The 22,274-nt window shown below is 45.4% G+C and overlaps 2 protein-coding genes across 3 annotated transcripts in view; both read right to left on the bottom strand.

The window, feature by feature from the left end:
- Positions 1-22,274, bottom strand: part of CDH13 (cadherin 13) — a 1,022,481-nt gene that overhangs the window by 18,345 nt on the left and 981,862 nt on the right. For both annotated transcript variants that reach the window (XM_027619214.2, XM_027619213.1), the window contains one exon: positions 14,233-14,375. In XM_027619214.2, the coding sequence (XP_027475015.1) occupies positions 14,233-14,375 (143 nt within the window). The remainder of the gene's footprint in view (positions 1-14,232; positions 14,376-22,274) is intronic.
- LOC113936173 (cell division control protein 42 homolog) lies at positions 6,644-7,381 on the bottom strand. The gene has a single exon (XM_035725261.1). It carries the CDS (start codon positions 7,301-7,303, stop codon positions 6,728-6,730), a length of 576 nt encoding a protein of 191 aa, XP_035581154.1. The 5' UTR covers positions 7,304-7,381; the 3' UTR covers positions 6,644-6,727.

Here is a 22,274-nt window from a genome sequence, read left to right on the forward strand (position 1 = left end):
AGAAATATAAATTCAAAAGTTATACAGGGATTTAAAAATATTTCACCGATTCTCTTTTCTTTTCTCTCACTCTTTTATTTGTTTTTACGATGAATTTATATTTGGGAAATTTACAGGGGTGTGCTTATCACCACCACCTAATTTTAGAACCTTGCTTCCATCACCCCAAAGAAAGAAACCCTGGGCCCATTTGTACTAACTCTCCATACCTACTTCCAGCTCTAGGCCACCACTGATGTACTTCCTTTCTCTACAGATTTGTGTTTTCTGGGCAAAATAGAGTACGTGGCCTTTCGTGTCTGGCTTCTTTCACTTGGCATCGTGTTTTGAGGTTTATCCATGCTGTTGCGTGAATCACTTCCTTCCTTTTTATGGCTGAATGATACTGCATTCCAGGGCCAGACCATGTTTTGATGGGCGTATGGGTAGTTTCCCCTTTTTGTCTGATAGGAATAATGCTGCTGTGAACATCTGCATGGAAGGGACCATGTCTTCACATGTTGCAAAGCTCCAAATGCATGTTCTCAGGAGAGTCGCCTCAGAGGAGTAGGGTCCCTGGTCTCACCACCGTTGGATGGGCTGGCTTTGTATGCACAGAGCATTAGGATCTGACCAAGGACTTTCAGAGCTAGCTCTGCAAAATATAGGGAAGCAGGAGATTTTTCTAATCACTGGTCCCACACTGGTCTCCCTGAGCTGGGTCTAGAGGCATGTAGCATGGGTCCTACCTTGGGAATCATGAGTGCCAAGTGGTTTTATATGGGGAACAGGAAAGTGAGTTGGCCTACAGGAAGACTAAAATGCAGGAAAGGGGTGGGGTGGGTGGGAAGCAGGAAGCTCATTCCTGAGCCCCATGGGCTCTGAGTATCAGGACTGTTCTCCAGCCTGGTATATAACAGGCACTCAGTAGATTTTGAATTCATTTAGGTTGACTTGAAAAAGCTAATGATGAATTGCTCTTTCCAAACATGCATCGTATATATTTCCATAGGTTTCCATCTCTATGTTGCTTCTACTCTGTGACCCTGCCTGTACTCCAGGCCTCCCTTGTCCCACCCAGGGGAGGCATGAAGGGTGTGTAGGATGGGGTCTATGGAACTGGGGCTCAGGGCAGGGAGCCCACAACCAGTGACAAGGAGAGAGAGACCTCAGCTGATGTCTCAAGGAAGCTTGAGGACTCCATTTTGGGAGGAAAATCAGGAGGATGTGTTGATTTAATAAGAGTTTAGATGTGGGCTCCTGAGAGAATGCGGGCACCCCGGCTGGTTTCTGAGGCTTGTTTGTAGGGGAAATAGGTGTGAGTGCCGCACTCTACTACGCCCCAAATTCCCTCCACTAAGCACCTGTGAGCAAATAAATGCCACATCTTTTACTTCATACGAACAGGCTTCTACATTTACTTGCACCTGTGCTTAAAAGTGAGCGTAAACCAGGGTTCTTCTAGAAAAGATGATCTTTTGTATTGTTGTGTTCAGCCCGTGTTCTATTTGTTTTGGCTTTTCAGCATCAGTATTTACCAATCTGTTTTGGCCTGTGCCCCATAAGCCAAGAATCGCGTTGCTTTTAAATTCATAAACATTTAGAAAATTGCTTTGTTAATGGAGACCTTGCCAATGTCATTGCACATTTAAAAAAAAAATTAATAGTAAGCCAACCCAGAACCTGGCCAGAAAATAGATTTGCAAAATATACTGCCAGGTTTCCATGGGTAACACTTAAGGTAGAACCGAGGCAATTATTTGCCCAACTCAAACTTGAACGTTCTTTCACAGAAGACGGTAATCTGAAGTCTGGGCCGTCTTTAAAAAAATTCAACGTTTTGGCTTTTTTCGGTGTGTTTCCACTTTACTAACTTTAGGGAAAAGGAATACAAAAGAGGCGAAGAGTTCATTTGGAGGCCATGGTTAAACAGGCTGTTCTCATTTCATTCATTCAATCAGTAATCATGTACGTGGACTCTGCCCTGTGCCTGGCTGTACGTACCTGTGCGGAAATCAGCGGCCCCTGGGCAGGAACAGATACGTAAACAGCTGCAGGACGGCGCCATCAAGGGTGGGAAGATGTGAGAGCTTGTGGCGTGGAATAACGTACTGCCTGGTGGTAGATCAGAAGGCTTTGGGAGGAGACGTACAGGAGATGGGGATACTTTTGGAGAGGGAGAAGTTGTTCTGGGAGGAGGAAATCGTATGGTTGTTTTGTGGGAAGCCGTTCAAAGACTTTAAAGCAGGAGAGCGGCTTTGGTAAAAGCAGAGGACAGTGCTGCAGGCACGGAAGGGGAGGACTTGCACGAGGCTTGGGGGCGCAGGAAGAGCAGCTGGGGGCCAGTGTTGTGGGGACAGGGGAGCAGGGGCTGGAGGGCTGGACTCAGGAGCCTGAGCGCACAGCACAGCGGGATTGGGATCCGTGGTGTATGAGCCTCAGGAGGATGGCTTCTGGCTGGCCTTGCTCATCCCCAAACTGGGAAATGGGGACTATAGAGGAGAACTAGCTAAGAGACACTTGGGCACGATGAACTGAGCTGACAAAGATGGCCAGCATTTCGGTGCCCACATTGGTTTCTTTTCCCAATGAATGTGTGAAAGCATTATGCTTAAGAGAGTTGATTTGGCTGGTCAACATGGAAATGTCCTCCTGTCAGTAGAGTATTGCCTTAAATCTCCCCCATTCAGATGGAGGCATGATGCCCACGAGGAAGGCGGCATGTTCTGCCAATTTTCTTATGGCCCTACTCTGAGTAGAGGGCCCTGTGGCCCATCCCTTCCCTAGAAAAATGCTCAGACCTCCCCCAGGGCTGTCGTCAGGTGACGTTTTCTACTTGGCCTCAGACCAGTGAAGTGGTTTTGAAACGCTAAGTTTAGAAGATCAGTCCTTAACTCAGTTCAAGTCAGTTGACTTAACTCTTTGTTAGGTGTTTCACGAGATGCCGGGAACTTTGCATTCATGGTTTCCAGTCCTTACAACAACCCAGCAGGGAGGGAAACTGAGGCGGAGAAAGCGTAAGTCTCGCACTTATGGTGGTCCAAGGAAGTTGGGAAGCTGGCTCATGTCCAGATAGAGCAGAGCGCTGGGCCCCTCCTCTCTCCACAGACTATGCGTGCTGTCAGCAAACTCTGGGTGCAATCTCTCTATTACAAGATCTCAGGAGATTTTTATTGGGCCATTTTGTCAGTGACAAAATTGAAGCTAGTATTTTCAACGTGATTGATATTTTACTGGTACTTGAAGTAACGAGGAATGATGGCTCGGTCTTCAATTTATTTTTCTTCCTCACTTACGATAACAGCTGAGATAAGGGGCGTTAAACTGACTTAATTGGGCTGCCATCATAACTAATGGCTTGATTTTATCCAAACTAGCATATTTTAAGTAGAATTAATCTAAATGATCTTACTGCATCCCCCATGCAATCTAGAACTTGGTGGATCCACAAAAAGACAAAGACCACAGATCTAGGCATCTGTTTGAAGATCAGGTCCCTGCCCCACCCCCCCGCCCCCGTCCCTAGTTGGGGGCTCTTGCTTTTTGGTAGGCATTTCACGGTGGGGCTGAACAACATTTTTTCCCCCGCTTTTAGTCAATCTAAATGTACTTTGCACAGTATTTCAATTCTGAGTCTGTCACACGGGGGACTGAAGGAAAAGGCAGGTTGGGACATGATGTATCTTAGCCTATGAAAAATCATTATCTCAGTGGATTCCATTTTAATCTTACAGCTGTTCTGCCTGGTTCTATATCTGTGTCTTCTTGGGAACCCACCTCACATTTTTCACTGGCAGACTCAAATATACTTTATACAAGTTGCTAAGTCATGAGAACATGCTGCCGAGTTTAGTGATAATTTGTCTTGTTTTTATGTTATCCTTCTCTCTAGTCTTCAAAATGAAAATAGATAGGGAACGAGCCACTTCGATCATCATAGCAAGACTTAATATGGATGCTGAAGATAGTATGGGCTTCCTGGCTCCAACTATCTCATATGCACTGAGCTCCAGGAAGAACTAGGATGGGTCCCCCCCCCCCCCCGCCTCCTTTTGCCTTTAAACTCTCTGCATAGCAATGGGTGCTGGGAGAGAGGGCACTTGGACTCAACTGAAGCAAAATATTTGTCTTTGTGTTTGGAGTCACAACTTCGATCTTCTCTGAGGACCTAAGAGTCATCAGTAACACTCATGGAATGCTGAGGCATATACAATTTCAGAATAGAAGGAGGGGGAGAAAGATGAGGTTAGAGGTAAGAAGAAGAAAGGAAGTCCAGCCTAACAGAATTCTGAGCAAAAGATGGCGAGCTGGGAATCAGCAGCCGGTTCTGCCTTTCCTGCCCATGACCATCCCCTGTGGGATTCCAGAACTCTTAGGAGAAATTGCTTGTGACAGTTTTCAGCCCACATAAGACAGTGAGACTAACATTTGGCCTTTCTGGTGATTACCTGAGCAGGAGCGATAATCACACAGGGATTGGCCCAGTGCTAATTGCTGCTGCTTGCCCTATTGTCAGCACATCCCCAAAGGGATTCCATCTTACTGCATTCCTGAATGTTCTCTCTCCATCTTGGTATTTTCCTTAACAGTTATTATCCCTCCCTCCAACAATTCTGTGTTCATTGAAGTCTTTAACAGAAGAGTTCCTGTGCTCTGAAGGCACTGTCTTAACCTTTTCAGAAAATCTGGACCACATAAGGTAAACGATGATATTCATCTCCAAAGATAAAATGCTTGCCAACATGAAAGGTCATACCTTATTAGTCTATAGGATTAAATGCTTTATACTTCTAATCACTTAACTGCAGCCAGTTCTGCTTTTAGCAAAACAGAAGCATTTCAGTTATAACGGAACCGCATTGTTAGGTGACTTGTAACTCATTGAGACTGTTAACAATTTATGAAAAGTGCCTTGTACATCCTTGACTGTCCTGTGGGATACAACCTAGCCTCTATTCGTAGGGAAGGACTAACATGCCTTTCCTCCCCAAATTGTCTAAACCTGGGCCTTGTCGATACTATTGTGATGCATGATTCCAGGATCTATATAGACTGGCTTTGGGGCCCCAAGCAAATAGGTCCAAAGAATTTTTTTTTTTTCTTTCTGTTAACTGCAGAAAGGTTTCCAGCCCTGCTTCTGACTGTCTTTTTATATTCCGCCAACCTGATCTCAGTCTCTAGTCTCAAAGAGGCACCTAAAAGAAAATTCTGTATTGGTGCTGCCTTGTCATTGTTCTCAACTGGATAAGCAGGGCTGTGTGTAGAAAAATAAGATGGTAGTACTTCTGCCTTTTGCAAAGGATCGTGGGGACCCAAGAATGTGAGCTTTGCTTTGTTCCCTCTGCAGACAACCTGACTCTCACATTTCCTGGAGTATCAACCCATCAGCAGCTGAGACTGTCCTTCCATAGAGTGGTAGGAAGCCGAGAGTCTATCTCTAGGGTACACAGGTACTTGGAGAATACATGAATGGTTACAGCCCTCCTGGGGAAGGTACAGTGGACCAGGTACACACTCTCTGTGTAGTTGTGTGTTTTTCTGTTTAGTTTTTATTGAAATATAGGAACACTTATGTTTCTTTTTTTAATTTTTTTAAAAGATTTTATTTATTTGAGAGAGAGAGAGAGAGAGAAACAACACGAGAGGGGAAAGGGTCAGAGGGGGAGAAGCAGGCTCCCTGCTGAGCTGGGAGCCTGATGTGGGCCTCGATCCCAGGACTCCGGGATCGTGACCCGAGCCGAAGGCAGTTGCTTAACCAACTGAGCCACCCAGGTGCCCCAGAAACACTTATGTTTCTATAAATATACAGCTTGAAGAGTTTTCACAATCTGAACCCACCCATGTAGTCCAATATTAGAGGATCAGGAAACACATCCACCGGGTAATCTAGCAGTGATGATTAGTTTTGCTTGTGTTTGAGCTTTATATAGATGGAACCATTCAGGATGTGGTCTTCGGACCCAGCCTTTTTTGGTTCAATATTATGTTTGTGAGATTCATCCATGTTGCTGTGAAGAGTTGCAGATCGTTCATTCTCTATGTCATAGAGACTCATTTGGGTGAACGTTCCACAACTGACTTATTCTACTCTTATGGGGCATTTGAATAGTTTCCAGTTTGGGGGCTATTATGAATAATGCTGTTATTCACATTCTGGCACGTGCATTTTGGTGAACACACAGCCACAATTTTGTTGGATAAATAGGTAGGTGTGTAATTCCTGGATCATAGGGTGAACAAAGGTTCAGCCTTCATTGATACTTTCAGTTTCCAAAGTGATTGTACCAAGTTACCCTTCCACCAGCCTGATAGGAGACTTCCAATTATTTTACATCCTTGCCAACTCTTGGTATGTTTCATCTTACCAGTTCAACTATTTTGCAGGTATGCCACAGTGCTGCTGCATTTCATTGTATTTTCTTGATTAATTTGTATTTTAAGTTATATCTATGTAAATTAATTTCTATTTCTTTGATTAATGAAGTTGTGCATCTCTTCTATGTTTATTGCCATTTGTTGTGAAGTACCTGTTCAAGTTCCTCCCCCATTTTGCTTTGGGTTGTGTCTTTTGCTTACAGACTGTAGGATTTCTTTGTATTGCAAGTATCTTCTACTTTGTAGATTACCTTTTTACTTTCTTTTTTTTTATTGCAAAAAAGAATTTTAATCTTTAATCTTTAGTTTGATTTAACATTGCTTTTAGTACGATGCTGACACCAGCTGTGCGGAAAGGGCTCTGGAGAGATGTTCATAGCAGCACACACCTGCGGCTCTTCTTCGGTTCGGGAGGCTCCAGGGCAGCCAGTATTGCTTCGTCAAATACATTCTTTAGGCCCTTCTGTGTGAGTGCAGAACACTCCACATACTTGACCGCCTTCAGGTCACCGGCCAGCTTTTCAGCAGTCTCTGGAGTGATAGGCTTCTGTTTGTTCTTGGCAGGTTTCTCAATCGTAGAGGGGTCATCTCGGAGATCAATTTGGGTCCCAACAAGCAAGAAAGGAGTCTTTGGACAATGGTGAGTTATTTCAGGCACCCACTTTTCCTTCACATTTTCAAATGAGGATGGAGAGACCACTGAAAAACAGACTAGAAATACATCTGTTTGTGGATAACTCAGCGGTCGTAATCTGTCATAATCCTCTTGCCCTGCAGTATCAAAAAGTCCAAGAGTATATGGCTCTCCACCAATCATAACTGTGACTGCATAGTTGTCAAAAACAGTGGGTACATACTCAGATGGAAATTTCTTTGTTGTGTAGGATATCAGAAGACATGTTTTACCAACGGCACCATCGCCCACAACAACACACTTAATTGTCTGCATTGCGGAAACAGTTTTGTATCCACTTTAAATATTTCAAATTCGATGATGACCTCAGCTTCTCCGCCGGGGCGTTGACAGCACTGCCACCTTTTTACTTTCTTAATGGTATCATTTGATGAACTGAAGTTCTTTTTTTTTTTTAAGATTTTATTTATTTATTTGACAGAGAAAGACAGTGAGAGAGGGAACACAAACAGCGGGAGTGGGAGAGGGAGAAGTAGACTTCCTGCTGAGCAGGGAGCCCGATGCGGGGCTCAATCCCAGGACCCTGGGATCATGACCTGAGCCAAAGGCAGACGCTTAACGACTGAGCCACCCAGGTGCCCCATGATGAACTGAAGTTCTTAATTTTAACATAATCTACCATTTTTTCCACTTTTTGTGGTGGATACTTTTGTGTCTTGCACGAAAAATCTTTGCCTCTGTCAAGGACACAAATATGTTCTCATATGTTTTTCTCTACAAGATGTATTATTTTACCTTCCATACTTTGGCCTGTAATATATTTAGAATTGATTATTGTATATTGTATATACATAGATATACATAGATATACATATTGTATATGGTCTAAGAGAAAGGGCAGGATACACTTTTTTTCATATGTGTATTAAATTAACCCAGTACTTTTATTGCAGAGACCATGCTTTCTTGTCCGCAACCACCATGTTCTGGTCACACACAGGGACCCTGTGTATGTGTGTGTATCTGCTTCTAAACTATTCTACTCTGGGGCGCCTGGGTGGCTCAGTCATTAAACGTCTGCCTTCGGCTCGGGTCATGATCCCAGGGTCCTGGGATCGAGCCCCGCATCGGGCTCCCTGCTCCGCGGGAAGCCTGCTTCTCCCTCTCCCACTCTCCCTGCTTGTGTTCCCTCTCTTGCTGTGTCTCTCTCTGTCAGATAAATAAATAAAATCTTAAAAAAAAAAACTATTCTACGTCATTGGTCAGTTTTTTTCTGTCTTTGTATAAACACCACATAATTTTAATTAGTATTTTTTTTCTAATAGGTCAGAATATATAATAGCGTAAGTCCTCTAACTTATTCTTCAAGATTGCTTTGGCTATTTTTAGCCCCTTATATTTCCATATGAATTTTACAATCCACATTTTCTCCCTCACCTCAAAACAAAGACCTGGGATTCTGCTTGGTATCACATTAAATCCTTCAGGTCAGTTTGGAGATAATTTACATTTCAAAGGCACTGAGACTTCCAATCCATGAACGTGGTCTATCTCTCTATTTAATAGGATTAAAACTTCTCTTAGAGGTGATTTGTGGTTTTCAATAGAGTCTTTTTGCTGTGTCCTCAGATGGCAGGACTGGCAGATGCTCTCTCTAAGGTCTCTTTTATAAAAAGAGCATTCATCCCGCTCATGAAGACTTCTATCTGATTGACCTAAGCACCTCCCAAAGGCCCTACCTCCAAATGCCATCACACTGGGGATTAGGTTTCAACATATGAATTTTGCAGGGACACAAACATTCAGTCTATAGCACCAGCCATCTCATCCTCCAACACTTTGTACCTTTAAAATCTGGCAAATATCTTCAGGAGACAATGGCTGTATGTTTAAGGTATGTTTGCTTCCTCTGTTAGGTCCTTGTTTCTGGGAGACCCCCAGGAGATTTCACTGTCCTTTAAAGGGTATTTGTCCATGGGGGAAAAGCAGCCATGTGTTTTAGGGCCCTCAGGTTTTTACTTTGTCACACCAGCTCCACATGACTACTGCAAGCATTCCTGGTTTATTTCCCTTCATCTTGGGCCCTCTTCCCTGGGTCAAGCCTGACCCTCACCCAGAATCAGAAAAGGTCCCCAGAGAGAAGAAATGGCTGGCTCTCTTGCATTTTTTTTTTTTAGAATGCTTCTTCCCTCTTTGATATTTTCATTGATCAAGGCTTCCTGGCTTCTGTGGCTCTCTGATGCCTTTAAAATTAAAGACTCTTGTAATCTCTCCTGATTTTCCTAGTTTTTGCAGTGGGGACAGTAATCTACTACATCCTGCCTGGAAGATCCTACAGACATATCTCTTACCAACATGTTTTGATATAAATTCCTAAGTGACTCCTTGTTTGGAGAAAATCATTTTATTTCACTTTAGCTTTCCTAGTGTTACATGACCAAAAAAAAAAAAAATTCTTATTCTTTCATTCCGTCAAATACATTGAATGTCTATAAATTAAATAAAATCAAATGCTTCCTTTGACTAAAATTGAGACATCAGTTATACTATTAACTTTGATCTAATAAGGAAGTGTTGGTTTTTCCTGGTTCAACATAATACCTAGAGATAAGTTTTCAGCGAGACAAAAAGGAGCCTTTAAACAAAAACTTCCTTTGATTTATGAGGTTTTTTTTAAATTTATGCTCTTTTTACTCTTAAGTCTTTTGGACCTTGTTCAAGATTATCATCTCTAACGATGGTTGTGTATATTAATGCCAACCTGTTTTCTATTTATCATTACATCTTCAGGGACATTTCGTCCTTTTGGAAACATCTGTGACACCAGATTTTGAATTTACTTGTTTGATATTAGTATTAAAAGAGTTGGACAAGAAGTAGATTTCACACTGTATTTTTCTTAGGACCATTCGTGGCTCCATTCTTTCCTTTCTATAACCCCCACTGGGGTGAGATTAACATTTATTGAACATTTAATGTGACTTTTGATGGTGAGTGTAGAGGGCACAGCACTTCTATTTCTCATTTCTCACAACAATGTTCTAAGTAGGAATTATCTTCCTCATCTTAGGGAAGTGGAAACCGAGCCTCAGAGTCTATAAGCAGCTTGCCTAATCATACCTGGAGAGAAGGCTCTTGTTTCTGGCAAAAATTAAAGTGTGATTCATTTCTAGTTTTTTTTTTTTTAATGAATAATTGCACAAAATATTTCATAAGGCCATGACAACTCTATTTGCTGTATTTCCACCTTTCTTCATGCTGTTCTTAGCTGAGAATTTTCTCTACAAGTACAGAGACTTTTAGGTAGCACAGAACTCTGAAATCATTCCTTTAGCGGATCTATAATTGACACTTTTTAATTCAAACAGCACTTAAACATTCTTGGCTTGTTGTCGCCCACTGTTTATGCCCTTAGCACTTCCGCCTAGGCCCGTTCCTTCCACAAAACTTACCTGTTCTGATGGCTCCCACCTCTTTTGCGTAGGCGACTCTCTAAGAAAAACCTCCTTACCTCTATTCCAGTCCCATGGGACATCATCTCAAGATCCACCCCATAAAGACAACATGGGAACAATCCTTTGAAACCGATTCCACTTCTGTCAATGGAATAATCATTCCTGGTTTCTGGCCTAGAAATCTGAATATCACCTTTCTCTACTTTATGTTGAGCACTTATTTTTTTCAAAGTCTTGTTTCTTCCTTCCAGATATTTTCTAGACTCATCATTTCTGGTCCATTTCTGTTGTCACCTGGCACACCCTAACCCCTGCAACTAAGATACCGGCTATGGCTTTCAACGTATTTCCTGATTCTAGACTCACTTCAACTAAACTCACTTCACTGCTTCATGCTTCTCTTATCCTGATTTCTGCCACAGCTTTAGAATGCCTCCCTGCCCCCCACATCATCATTGTGCATTTTCTTTACTGCCTTGGGGGTTTTCTTTCTAAAGGACAAAGGTTATTTCGGAGGCAAGCGAGCAACATAGTCAAATCAAACACCTTGGCATAGCATATGGAACATTTCATGATCTAGTTCAGGATCTATTCCCCAGATCTGTTGAGCACGTGCTCTAAATCAGGCACTGTGATAGCAGCCAGGCATTCAACACAAGACCTAGTATCAACCTTAGAGCAGTGGGTGCTTGGCCACCTCTCTGCTCCTAGCTTCGTACATATGGAGCCTACATGCAAGTTTTCTCAGTGTGCCACAGATTCATATTCTTTCAGGCTTCTATTAGAATGCTTTACCTTTTCCAATCAACAAAAGTGAAAGGCAACCTACTGACTGAGAGAAGATATTGGCAAATGAGATACCCAATAAAGGGTTAGTATCCAAAGTATATAAAGAACTGATACAACACAACAAATGATCTAATTAAAAAAAATAATCTAATTAAAAATGGGTAGAAGACATTAACAGACGTTCTTTTCCAAAGAAGACATACAGATGGCCAACAGACACGTGAGCAGATGCTCAACATCACAAAACATCAGGGGAACACATATCAAAATCACGATGAAATGTCACCTTACACCTGTCAGAATGGCTAAAATCAAAAACACAAGCAACAACAGGTGTTGGCGAGGATGTGGAGAGAAAGGAACCCTCATGCACTGTTGGTGGGAATGCAAACTGGTGCAGCCACTCCAGGAAACAGTATGGAGGTTCCTCTAAAATTTAAAAATAGAACTACCCTATGATCCAGTAATTGCACTACTGGGTACTACCCCCCAAATACAAAAACACTAACTCAAAGGGCTACATGCACCCCTATGTTTATGGCAGCATTATTTACAATGGCCAAGATATGGAAGCAATCCAAGTGTCCATCGACTGATGAATGGGTAAAGAAGATGTGGTATAGACAGACAATGGACTGCTACTCAGCCATCGGAAAGAATGAAATCTTGCCATTTGCAATGACATGGATGCAGCTAGAGAGTATAACGCTAAGTGAAATATGTCAGTCAGAGAAAGACAAATACCATATGATCTCACTTATATGTGGAATTTAAGAAACAAAACCAATGAGCGAAGGGGAAAAAAAGAGAGACAAACCAAGAAACAGACTCTTAAGTAGAGAGAACAAACTGATGGTTACCAGAGGGGAGGTGGGGGATGGGTGAAATAGGTGACGGGGTTGAAGGTGATGCTCATCACTTGTGACGAGCACCGGGGATTGTAGGGAAGTGTGGCATCATTATGCTGTACACATAGAACTACTATTATTCTGTATGTTAACTATACTGGCATTAAACTTTTTTAAAAAATGGGAATGGAATTACAAAAATGCATTACCTTTTCTCAACTTAATCCTAGCCCCTTAACCAAGAAGCTCCCTATGACCACCCCCAAGGCTGGACAAGGGGCTCCTCTGGTCTTAAGTCCATCAGAAGAGTTATGACATTGCACTGGGGTCTTGTGCTTACCAGCCTAACTCCCCAAATCACTCATTAGCGCACGGAGCACAAGGACCATGCATTATTCAACTCTGAGTCTCCAGGGTCAAGCACAGTGTGTGTGGATGAGTGTCTGTGGGCTATTTCATCCTGCAGTTTTCTCCTCAAGAACTTAGGCAATCTTTTGGCTGCCGGCTCCATCAACAGACTTGTCTAGTTGTTGAGATGCTTTGAAGATACGACTTTTCCACATCCACATCCAAGTAGATTTCCACTTGTTCACTGACAGTGGACGCAGCTCTTCTCTTTCCCTCTCTTACCACCCACACTACACTCCCTTCTAGTTTTGATTCCTCTGCTCTGTGTTCTCAGACACCTCTACCCCTTCTCCGGCCCCTTATCCAGACCCCACCTGTCTGCCTTCTGCGTGCCACCCTGATTGTGCACTTCTCAGACACGTGATCTCATAGGTGGTGTGCATGTGAGTGCCCAGCATATGAAGACGGGGTCTGAGAGTCTAAGTTTACCCGTTATTGTGTATAACGAAGGCACATGCCAAAGGCCCTGTGAATATTCACTTTGATATATGGGACTCAAAACCGAATCTTCAGCCATGCACAACTGGCTTTTCGGAATAATAGAGAGAGCAAAATTTCTTGTGTGCTTGACACAATGGACATCTCTGTTTAACATACCCCCAAACCAACTCTGACCCCCCCATCTCAGCCAATGGCAGATCCTGTTAGCTTCGTGTCTGATTCTGACTTCTTCTCATCCCCTCCCCTAATATCAGCCCAAGCCACCCTCATGCCTAGATTGTCACCTGTCTCCTAAGAGGTCTCCATACTTGTGCCCTTGTCCCCCACGTCTGATCTCAACAGGGCAGCATGATTGATCATGTCACACTGCGCCCTATCAGCACTCGGCCACAGCGTCCCATCTCGCCCACAGGAAAAGCGGAGGGTGGTGTGGGGCCCACGTGACGCCACACCATCTGTTTCCCTGTCCCACCCTCTCTGTCTGCTCCAGTCCTTGTGGCCTCCCTGCCCTTCCCTTAGATAACTTCAGGGCTCCCGTAGCCACTGCCTTTGTGTTTTTTTTTCAAATGTCGCTGCCACAGCGAGGCTCCCCAGGGCTGCCTCGTTAGAACGGCAGCACCCTGCTGTCCACTAGCTTTTTTCCGTTTCCTGGTTTCATACATACATAGTGTGTTTCCCTTTTTCCCAAAAAGCGTATTATGTATTTTACTCAATTTGCTTCCTTTCTCCATGAGTGGATCAGCTGCACGAGGATAGTCATTCTTGTTTGTTCACTGCTGTATCCCCGGCATCTAGAACAGATTCTGGCACGTGGATGTTGCATTAGTAGCTTTTGAATGAACGGCCACTGTTCTGTGATTGTGAAGCTCCTAGCTGAGTGCACCTGATGTCTTTCCATGGTCGTCTGTGCTAACAGGGTAAAAGCTGTGGGACAATTCAGCCATCAGGTTTGGTGATGTCCTCTGGGACTTTCTTCCAGCTTGCCTTAAGTGAAAGGACCGTCCCGCAGATGAGAGCATGACGCCAAGATGAACGGCAGCAATGTGCCTTCCTAGCTGTGGCACCTGCCTAAGACGAAGCAGTGAGCTCACCACGCTGACCTCTAACTGGACAAAGACCAGAGAATTCCAGAATTTGGGGGTATTACTGACCTACTGTATGTTTAAATGTTCGCCTTCCCTGCCTCCACTCATTTATATTCTCCCCAAGAACACCTCCGGGTGTTACCAGAAGAAATGTAAAATGTAAAAATGCATTTATAACTGAAAAGTATACACTTGGTGACATTTTAAAAATTACTCACCACTGTCGATTGCTAGGAAGAGGGCGGTGTACACGCTGTTGTGGACGAATGGCGACTCGCGGTCCAGCACCGCTGTGGTGTCAACGGTCCCATTGATGGGGTTAATATTCAGCCAGCCTGCTGGGTCCTTGTAAACAGAGTATCTGAAAAACATTTCCCAAACAACATTCAGGCTGTACTCAGAATAGATTCAAGAAATATTCACTGAGTAGTGGGCAAAAGCTCCCATGCTAGGTACCAGATAATTCTTTCTTTTTTTTTTAATTAAGATTTTATTTATTTGAGAGAGAGAGAATGAGAAAGTGAGTGAGCACAGAAGGAGAGGGAGAAGCAGACTCCCCGCTGAGCAGGGAGCCCAACACAGGGCTCGATCCCAGGACCCTGAGATCATGACCTGAGCCGAAAGCAGATACTTAGCCGACTGAGCCACCCCGGCGCCCCCGGGCCAGATAATTCTTCAAACAAATCCAAAACATCATTACAGTTACCGTTGTTCATTTAGAAAGTGATGGCTGACCGCCAACTCTGTGCTGAATATTTTGTGCATGCACCTCCTTTGTGCCTCATGACAAGCCTGTGAGGAGAGAGATTGTATCTGCCCAGTTCTCAAAGAGGCAGAGTTCAAAGCCGTCCAAGTCCAGTTGTATTTCTTTAATGCCCTGGCTGTGTCCCGTGTGCAGACCTGTAGGAGAAGCACTATGAAAGTGCGGGCAGGGCGCACGGATGCTTGGAGGAAACGGCCATTACCTCTGATAGAGAGTCACCCTGGGGACCTCACAGAAGATGCAGTGTCTGAGCCAAGACCAGAGGAAAGGGTGGGATGTTGTCAGAGGAGAGGACAGACAAGTCAGGAAGAAAGATCAATACAAATCAATACATGGACCCAGAGACATTCACTAGAATGTAAGCTCCACAAAAGCAAGGTTATCTGTTTGCTGTCATGACCCCAGCTCCTAAAACATTGCTTAGCACACACACAACACTCAAGAGACAGTTGCTGAATGAATATTTATGTCCCGGAATGTGGATGGTTGTGGTTGGGACACAACTTCTCTAGGGAACACTGAAGGTATAGGAGTTTAGTGAGACGGATTATAAAGAACCTGAGCCACTGTTTGGGTTTTGGATGGTGGGAAACCATCAAAGAATTTTAAAATGTTACTATTTTTTGAGGTTGTTGTAAAGGTAACCCATGCTCATTCTAAGAAGTTCAAACAAAACGTGCATAAGGTAAGAAGTGAAAATCCCAGTTATCAGGGAGACTCTAACTGAACGTGACCCAGATTTCTTTGCGTGGCTTGGGTCATGTGGGACTGTCCCGGGGACACATGGCTGGTGCTCCAACCACTTCTGTACTTGAGCCAGAGAGCTGTTGGTCAGTATTCTGCTGCCATTCCCCACCAATCTTTGAAATATATGCCCCTGAGGGGACATGGAAACCGATGGCTCATCAGTCAGGTAAAGATGCCCGAAGTCCATCAGCTCTGCCATACGCTGGCCGACTTTGGTTCTAACAACATTTCAAACCCGATTTAACCAATACGAGTTTGGGGCAAATCACCGTCCCGGTCTTCACGGTGGAAAAGATGTCCACATCCCAATCCTAGAGACCCGTGAGTGTTACCTTATGGGGCACAACCTTTGCAGGTCTAACTGAGGGGAGGGTCTTACGGTGGCGAGGGGCTCTTGGATTACTGCGCCACGTGGAGCCTCGGGTGTCCTTATAAGACGGAAGCAGAGAGAGATTTGAGACGCGGGGAAGAGAGGAGAAGCCCCCGCGACCAAGAGGTAGAGACTGGACTATTGCAAAGGAGTCTCCCCTAGAGTCTTCAGAGGGAGTGCGGCTCACCTTGATTTTGGCCCGGTGAGACTGATTCTGGATTTTTGGCCTTCAGAACTGGGGAAGAATACATTTCTAGCCCCACCCAGTTTGGGGTAACCTGTTAGGGCAGTTTGTTACAGTGGCAAGAGGACCCTAATACGGTAGGTGTAATATCCCTTACGGATGAGGAAACTGAAGCACACACCATAGAGCTACCAAGGTCGTAGAGTCAGGTTGTGGGCCCAGAGCCCCTGTTCTGAACCCCCAACACTAAGCTGCTTCCCAGCTAACTTACTGGAGGGCGGTCAGAAGACACCGGCTGAATTTTGAGAAACAGTTACCTCCGAGGATAGAACAAAGATGACCCCAGGTGTCATGGGTTAGATTCTTCCTGCAGAGGTGAGGCCCCAGGGGCTGCCCACAGCTGTGTGGCCGAGGAGAGGGGAAGCTGCCATCCCTGACATGGAGGCAATTTTGGGGATCTTGCAATGTGATTGTTACCCGAGGGAGGCTGTGGTCAGCCTGGGTCCTTGAGAAAGGAGCTGAGGAATAAGAAACCTCTAGAACAGTCTCACTTTAGTTCAGAGAGAAGGACTCTGGTTTTCTTCAGTCCCTTGTGAATTTGGGTCACGTGAACAGACCCAACCACCTGTGTGTGTGTCCATCACATCAAATCAAATTTTTATTTTGCCAAAGTAGGGGAGCCAGACCCTGGACTGCTGAGAAATGCCAGGGAGTGGGCCCTGCTAAAGCCTCCTACAAGGCAGTGGGTCTGGTCTCTCTAGAACAGCCTCAGGGGTGCAGTGCCCGCTTAATATAATAGTATCAACAGCAGCATCCAACACTAAACTGAGTGTTTACTATGCACCAGGCACTTTTCAGGGAGTGTGCTGTATCTACTCTTTCAGCCCTCACATCAACCCTGAGAGGTTGATAATATGATTATTCCCATTTCACAGATGGGGAAACTGAGAAGATGCTGGATGCTATACATCTTTTCCTTGTCTTACTTTTTTTTCCTATTAAACTCCAGGCTATAGATTTCTTAGTTTTCATAGAACTTCTATCATTTAAAATCTACTTGAATATTAAAAAAAAAACAAACCCTTAAGTAGAATCTCTATTTTGTTTTTTAAAAGGTGCCATTTGACTTTTTGCCAAGAAAAAAGTAACTGTTATTCCAGTGCAAAAACAAACCAACAAACCAACTCAGAGAGACAAAACACTTCCCCAAGGTCAGGGGCGAGTGTGTGGCTATGTTGGGATTTGCACCCTAGTCTAGTGCCAGGGGTCAGCTCTTGACCTCTGCCCTGGCCACGCAGGGTCACGTACATTGTCAGTGTCACACGGGAGGAAAAGGCATGGACGTCAGAGTGAAAAAGACCTGGACTGTCACATGGTGACCTTGGGCGAGCTACTTGTCTCTGTTTCTATGGGGAGGTAGGAGAATCCCAGGGCTCTCTGAGGAGCTGTGAGGGCCGGGTGGGGCCCGGCACGAAGTGTGTGGCTCCCAGCAGAGCGAGTCGGACTGCTGATGTGTCGTTGTGGTCCCCTGGGGTCGGGTCCAGTATGGGATCTGCACTGTCCCCTGGAATGTTTTGGGAGCCCCCGACTCAGCGGGGCCCAGGGGAAACGGCATTCTGTAGTGAAACAGGGGCGGGGAGTACAGGGGGAATGAGTGGGGCTAACCTTGTTTTTCCCACACTCCCTTGCTGCCTCAATGATCATTTCCTTATTTCTCAAAAACAGAAGAAATGCATTACTCATGAGAATGAACCACTTTAAAAACACCTGTCTTTCATTTTGATAGCAATTTACGTCTCCACCTGCAAACTCCTGTCTTCTAAGACCGGGCCGAAATGCCTCCTCCAGGTCCCTCTGTTAGAGGCCCCGGGTTAGAAGTAGTCCCTTCCTCCTCTGGGCCCTCGCTGGGCACAAACCTAGACTCAAAGTCCTGTTGGAGTGTCATATGGACCCTTGTAGGTCTGCTGCCTTCACCAAACTCTGTGTCTGGTGATGTCAGGCTGAGGTTCGAGTGGACTGTACCAGGGCCCTGGACCAAACTTGTCACTTGGCACCACGTTCATTTCTGTGGTTCCCAACAACTAGATGAAGTTGGTATCATCCCTGTTTTGAAGGTGAGATAACCAGGATTCAGAGGGGCTTAGCAACTTGCCCCGAGCAGCACAGCTGGAATTCCACACGGGTGTGCGGGATCGCAGGTGCTGGGCCTGAAGCAGGTGTAGTTTGTTACTCATGCTCAGGGCCAGGTGTTGGCCATTCCGAGTCCCCCAGGGCCAGGTAGAGCGTCTGGCCCCCGGCGACACCCAGGACATACGGTTGGCATCCTTCCTCTGTCGGTTGCAATAATCACAGAAATGGGAAATGCAAAGAAAGGTAAGGTGTATTTCCTATCTTACCAGGTACCAAGTTCGCAGATGATCCAGGAGTGATTTGTGCTGGTTCCATGTATGTGAAACAGTGAAAAATGTAAAGGGACCGTATTTTGTGCCCTGATTACTCAAATCAGAGTTTAGAATATAAATAAAAACTGAATTAAATTATCTAGCCTTTCATGTTGGCAAAGAAACCACACTCTTTGTTTCTCCCTAGTCATGGTTTTGATCTCATGATGGTACAGTTTCCTGGTACAATGAACATCGTACCAACATCTTGGATGAGGAGAGTTCGTTCAGACATTGACTCGGAGGCTGTCCTGTAGGAACGAGGCCCAGAGCAGTTAGGTCCATCCGCATCAGCCTCCCAGAGAAAGCAAGGGCCTGAGGGTTTCACACAATAGCTACTCACTGTTTTCCTTCCTTAAAAAAATAATCAGGTACGGGTGCCTGGGTGGCTCGGTCGCTGAAGCGTCTCTTGATTTCGGCTCAGGTCATGATCTTAGGGTTGTGAGACTGAGCCCCATGTCAGGCTCTGTGTTGGGCATGGAGCCTGCTTAAAATTCTCTCTCCTCCCTCTGCCCTTCCCCTCACTTGCGTGCACTCTCTCTCAAAAAAAAAAAAAAAATTATAAAAAAATCAGGTATCCGTTGCTCTTGCTATTTACTTGTGTTTTCTCATGGCCTTTAATTCTGTTTCCCTCTAGTAGTTATTTTACTTTGTTGGGTGTCTCTTCCCATCAGAGACCTTGGGGACGCATGCCTGTGTCCTGGATCTCCATGATGCCAGCTTGTTGCTTCCACTCAGAATCCCAGGCGCGGACAGAGAAGGACAGGGGGCACCCCCATTCCTGAGCACTCCCGAGTGCCCAACCTTGCATTATTATACTGTGCCCATGCAATGCAAGCCAAGAGCTGGGGGCAAGGCCCCGAGTGTCAGTGTGATTTTCCCCCACCCCAGAGCATCCTACCCCAGAGCGGAGAGCAGCTGGGACCACCGGCCAACCTGCTTTTCCACTTCCCGGGTGACGGGCCCTTTCGTCAAATCAGCCCTTCTGACCAACTCACCAGACACTGTATGTAAATTCCTGACATTTTCAAAGCTGTCATTTTAATAAACCTTTTGGTATAAAAATACCAGCGTGCAAGATGTTTTCCATGCTTTTAGGCCTGAAAAATGCACATGCCTTATTAAATTGGAATTTCCGGGCAATTTATCTGTAATGTGAACTTTGCTTGTTACAGGGGAAGAAAAATCAAATTAAAAACGGGACTCATTTCAGTCTGTAATGTAGCTTCACAGGAGCTGCTCAAGTGCTTGTCGGGATTTGTCCTCTTCTGGGTGTCAGCCTCGGCAGACACGGGGGAGGCTGATTAGCAGGATCAGGCAGCATGGCGAAGCAGGGCTAGGCGCTTCTAACCACGTTCGGGCCCTGCACCTCTCCTGGGAAGCAGGCTTACTGTCCGTGGGGCCCCAGCCAAGCCGGAAGGAAGTTGCCAGGCCAGGGGCCAGGGCCAGGGCCAGGGCCAGGAACTGACCCTGAAGGATTTCCAGAGCCGGGCTCAGCCCTCGTGGGGCCCAGGTAGTGGTGAAGGAGGGAGGGACTCCAGTGTTTGACAAGTCCCTTCTGTAAGCTTCTTGGGTTCACTTTCTGTGACATGGGGGATCCACAGTTGTTCAGCACAGATACCAAAACCACATGGGTTATCATGGCCTTCCTTTTATATTGGACTTAAAAATGTTACAAAGTAAGACACTGCTATTAGTGCAGGATTAGCCAAGAGGATCGATGCCACATTAGAGCACCAGAAATGGGCAAGTTAGGTAGATAGGGAGACAGACAGGCAGACAGATACAGATGTGGGTATAGATATCTAATATAATATGTATCTACCATATATATTCGTTAAATAGAGATCTATCAATCTATCTAGACAAATATTTTATATATAATTACATTTATGTCTATCCATATATACATTTGGAAATTTACTATTTGATAAAGATGGTACGTTAGATTGTTTGGAAAAGCTAGACCAATAAATTCCACTGACTTCTTATCCATTCAGAACAAGGAAGTTGGGTTTCTTTCCGAGGCTTTGGACCCTTGGGCTTATTAGCATATATGAAAATGCACACAGAGAGGCCTGGGCATCTATTTACAGACTGGTAGCATGGATTACCTGGGGGAGGGGACTTGGGTCGGGACTCGTGTCAGAGGGAGTCCGTCCACGATCCCCAGGGCTCTGTAGATCCTCGAGGGTCAGAGAAGCACTGATCTAGAGCAAACACTAGTCGGGGAACCATCAGAAATATCCTGGCTGATATCACGTACTGTAGGGAGGGTTCGTTTTTCGGGGCCAACATACGAACCACACTGTAGTTCACTCTCAAAGAGGACTCAGTAAGGATGGGAAAGACTATGAGAGTGTGGAAGAGGAAAACCAGAAAAGGAAGAACACAGAGGAATTTCATATTTTACTGAAGGAGGCAAACTACCTGTAAAACTACGGGGAAGAAAGGAAACAGGAGGTACACCCACAGCTCCCTGCTTAATTCCAGCTCAGCGGGCCCCCTGTGTTAGACGGAATAGCTGCTTGGGTGATTCCCATCAACCACTTTATTTAAAAACAGAACGAGGAAGTAAGAGAATTTCCAGCTGAAGGAAGTACACTGTTCTCAAATGGCTCACGTAGCTATGGCTCTCTGTACAAAGGAAAGGGCCTATTTCAAGTCTCCTGACAAAACATACAGACCGGACTGAAGGGCCAGTGAATCCGAGAATCCTGGTTCAGTGAGGCAGCCGAAGCCCATCACGGTTCAGGGCTTGTGGAGAAGCCGGGGGCACCCAGGGCACCGGAGCCACAGAAAGCAGTCTCAAATAACAGGAGGGACCTTCCAGGGATGGGGAGATGCCACCACCAGCAGATGTGGATGAGGGGAGCTGCCCAGGGAGTGGCCTGGGCAGGGAAGGTGGGGACAGACTTTGCCTAGCCTAGCATGGGGCTGTGGACATCCACGGCAAAGTAATAGCTGGGAACAGGGGAGGAGCTCTTGACACCTCTAAGCCCTTTCCTGGACCCCCTCTTCCAGGGATCCCAGAGTCCCCTGGGGGAATCCCGTGCTCATCCTGCATGAGGCTCTACCAGATTCCAATTCTGACCATCCTGTTCTCTTGGAGGCTGCCATCTTCAACAGCACATAGGCAAGGCTCGGTTGGTTCCATCCAGACATTCTGACCCCTACCATGACAGTAAGGAATGCACAATCCATTCTCCAAACAGCGACCAGGGTGTTGTCAGTTTTATGCCATATTGTGTGAGTCCCTTGCTCACGATCCACCAATGGCTTTCCATTGGGCATACAGTAAAATCCAAGCTCCTGGCCATGACTCCAAGGCCCTAACTCCCTACACTCATTTCCAAACTCTTTCCTTGCCCTCCCAAAGCTGTACGCACATGGGCTTCCTTTTGTTCACTGAAAGCACCAAATTCATTCTAGCCTCAAGATTTTCCATGCGCCTCACGGAATGTGGCTGCCTTAGATGTCCTCATGTGAGTCTCACCAACGCTGAGGTCTCAGCCCAAATACTGAGACCACTGTGGAAGCTCTCTGTGAAGCCCGTCTCCTCACCTGGCTGGATCCCCAGCTTCCAGTGTGAGCTCCTCGGGGCAGTGAAAGCACAGATCTTACTCAACTCTCTGTGTCTCGTACCTAGAGGAGTGCCAGCACACACGGAGTAAGGACTTGGTTGTTGAATGAATGAAAGAAAGTACAAGCCTTCTTCAACATGCTTTGACTGGCCTGTACCCGCACGATCCAGA

This window comes from Zalophus californianus, chromosome 17, assembly GCF_009762305.2.
Source record: "Zalophus californianus isolate mZalCal1 chromosome 17, mZalCal1.pri.v2, whole genome shotgun sequence".
NCBI lineage: Eukaryota > Metazoa > Chordata > Mammalia > Carnivora > Otariidae > Zalophus > Zalophus californianus.

Coding starts and splice junctions, on each gene's coding strand:
- LOC113936173 (XM_035725261.1), bottom strand. CDS start 7,303: ATGCAGACAATTAAGTGTGTTGTTGTGGGCGATGGTGCCGTTGGTAAA.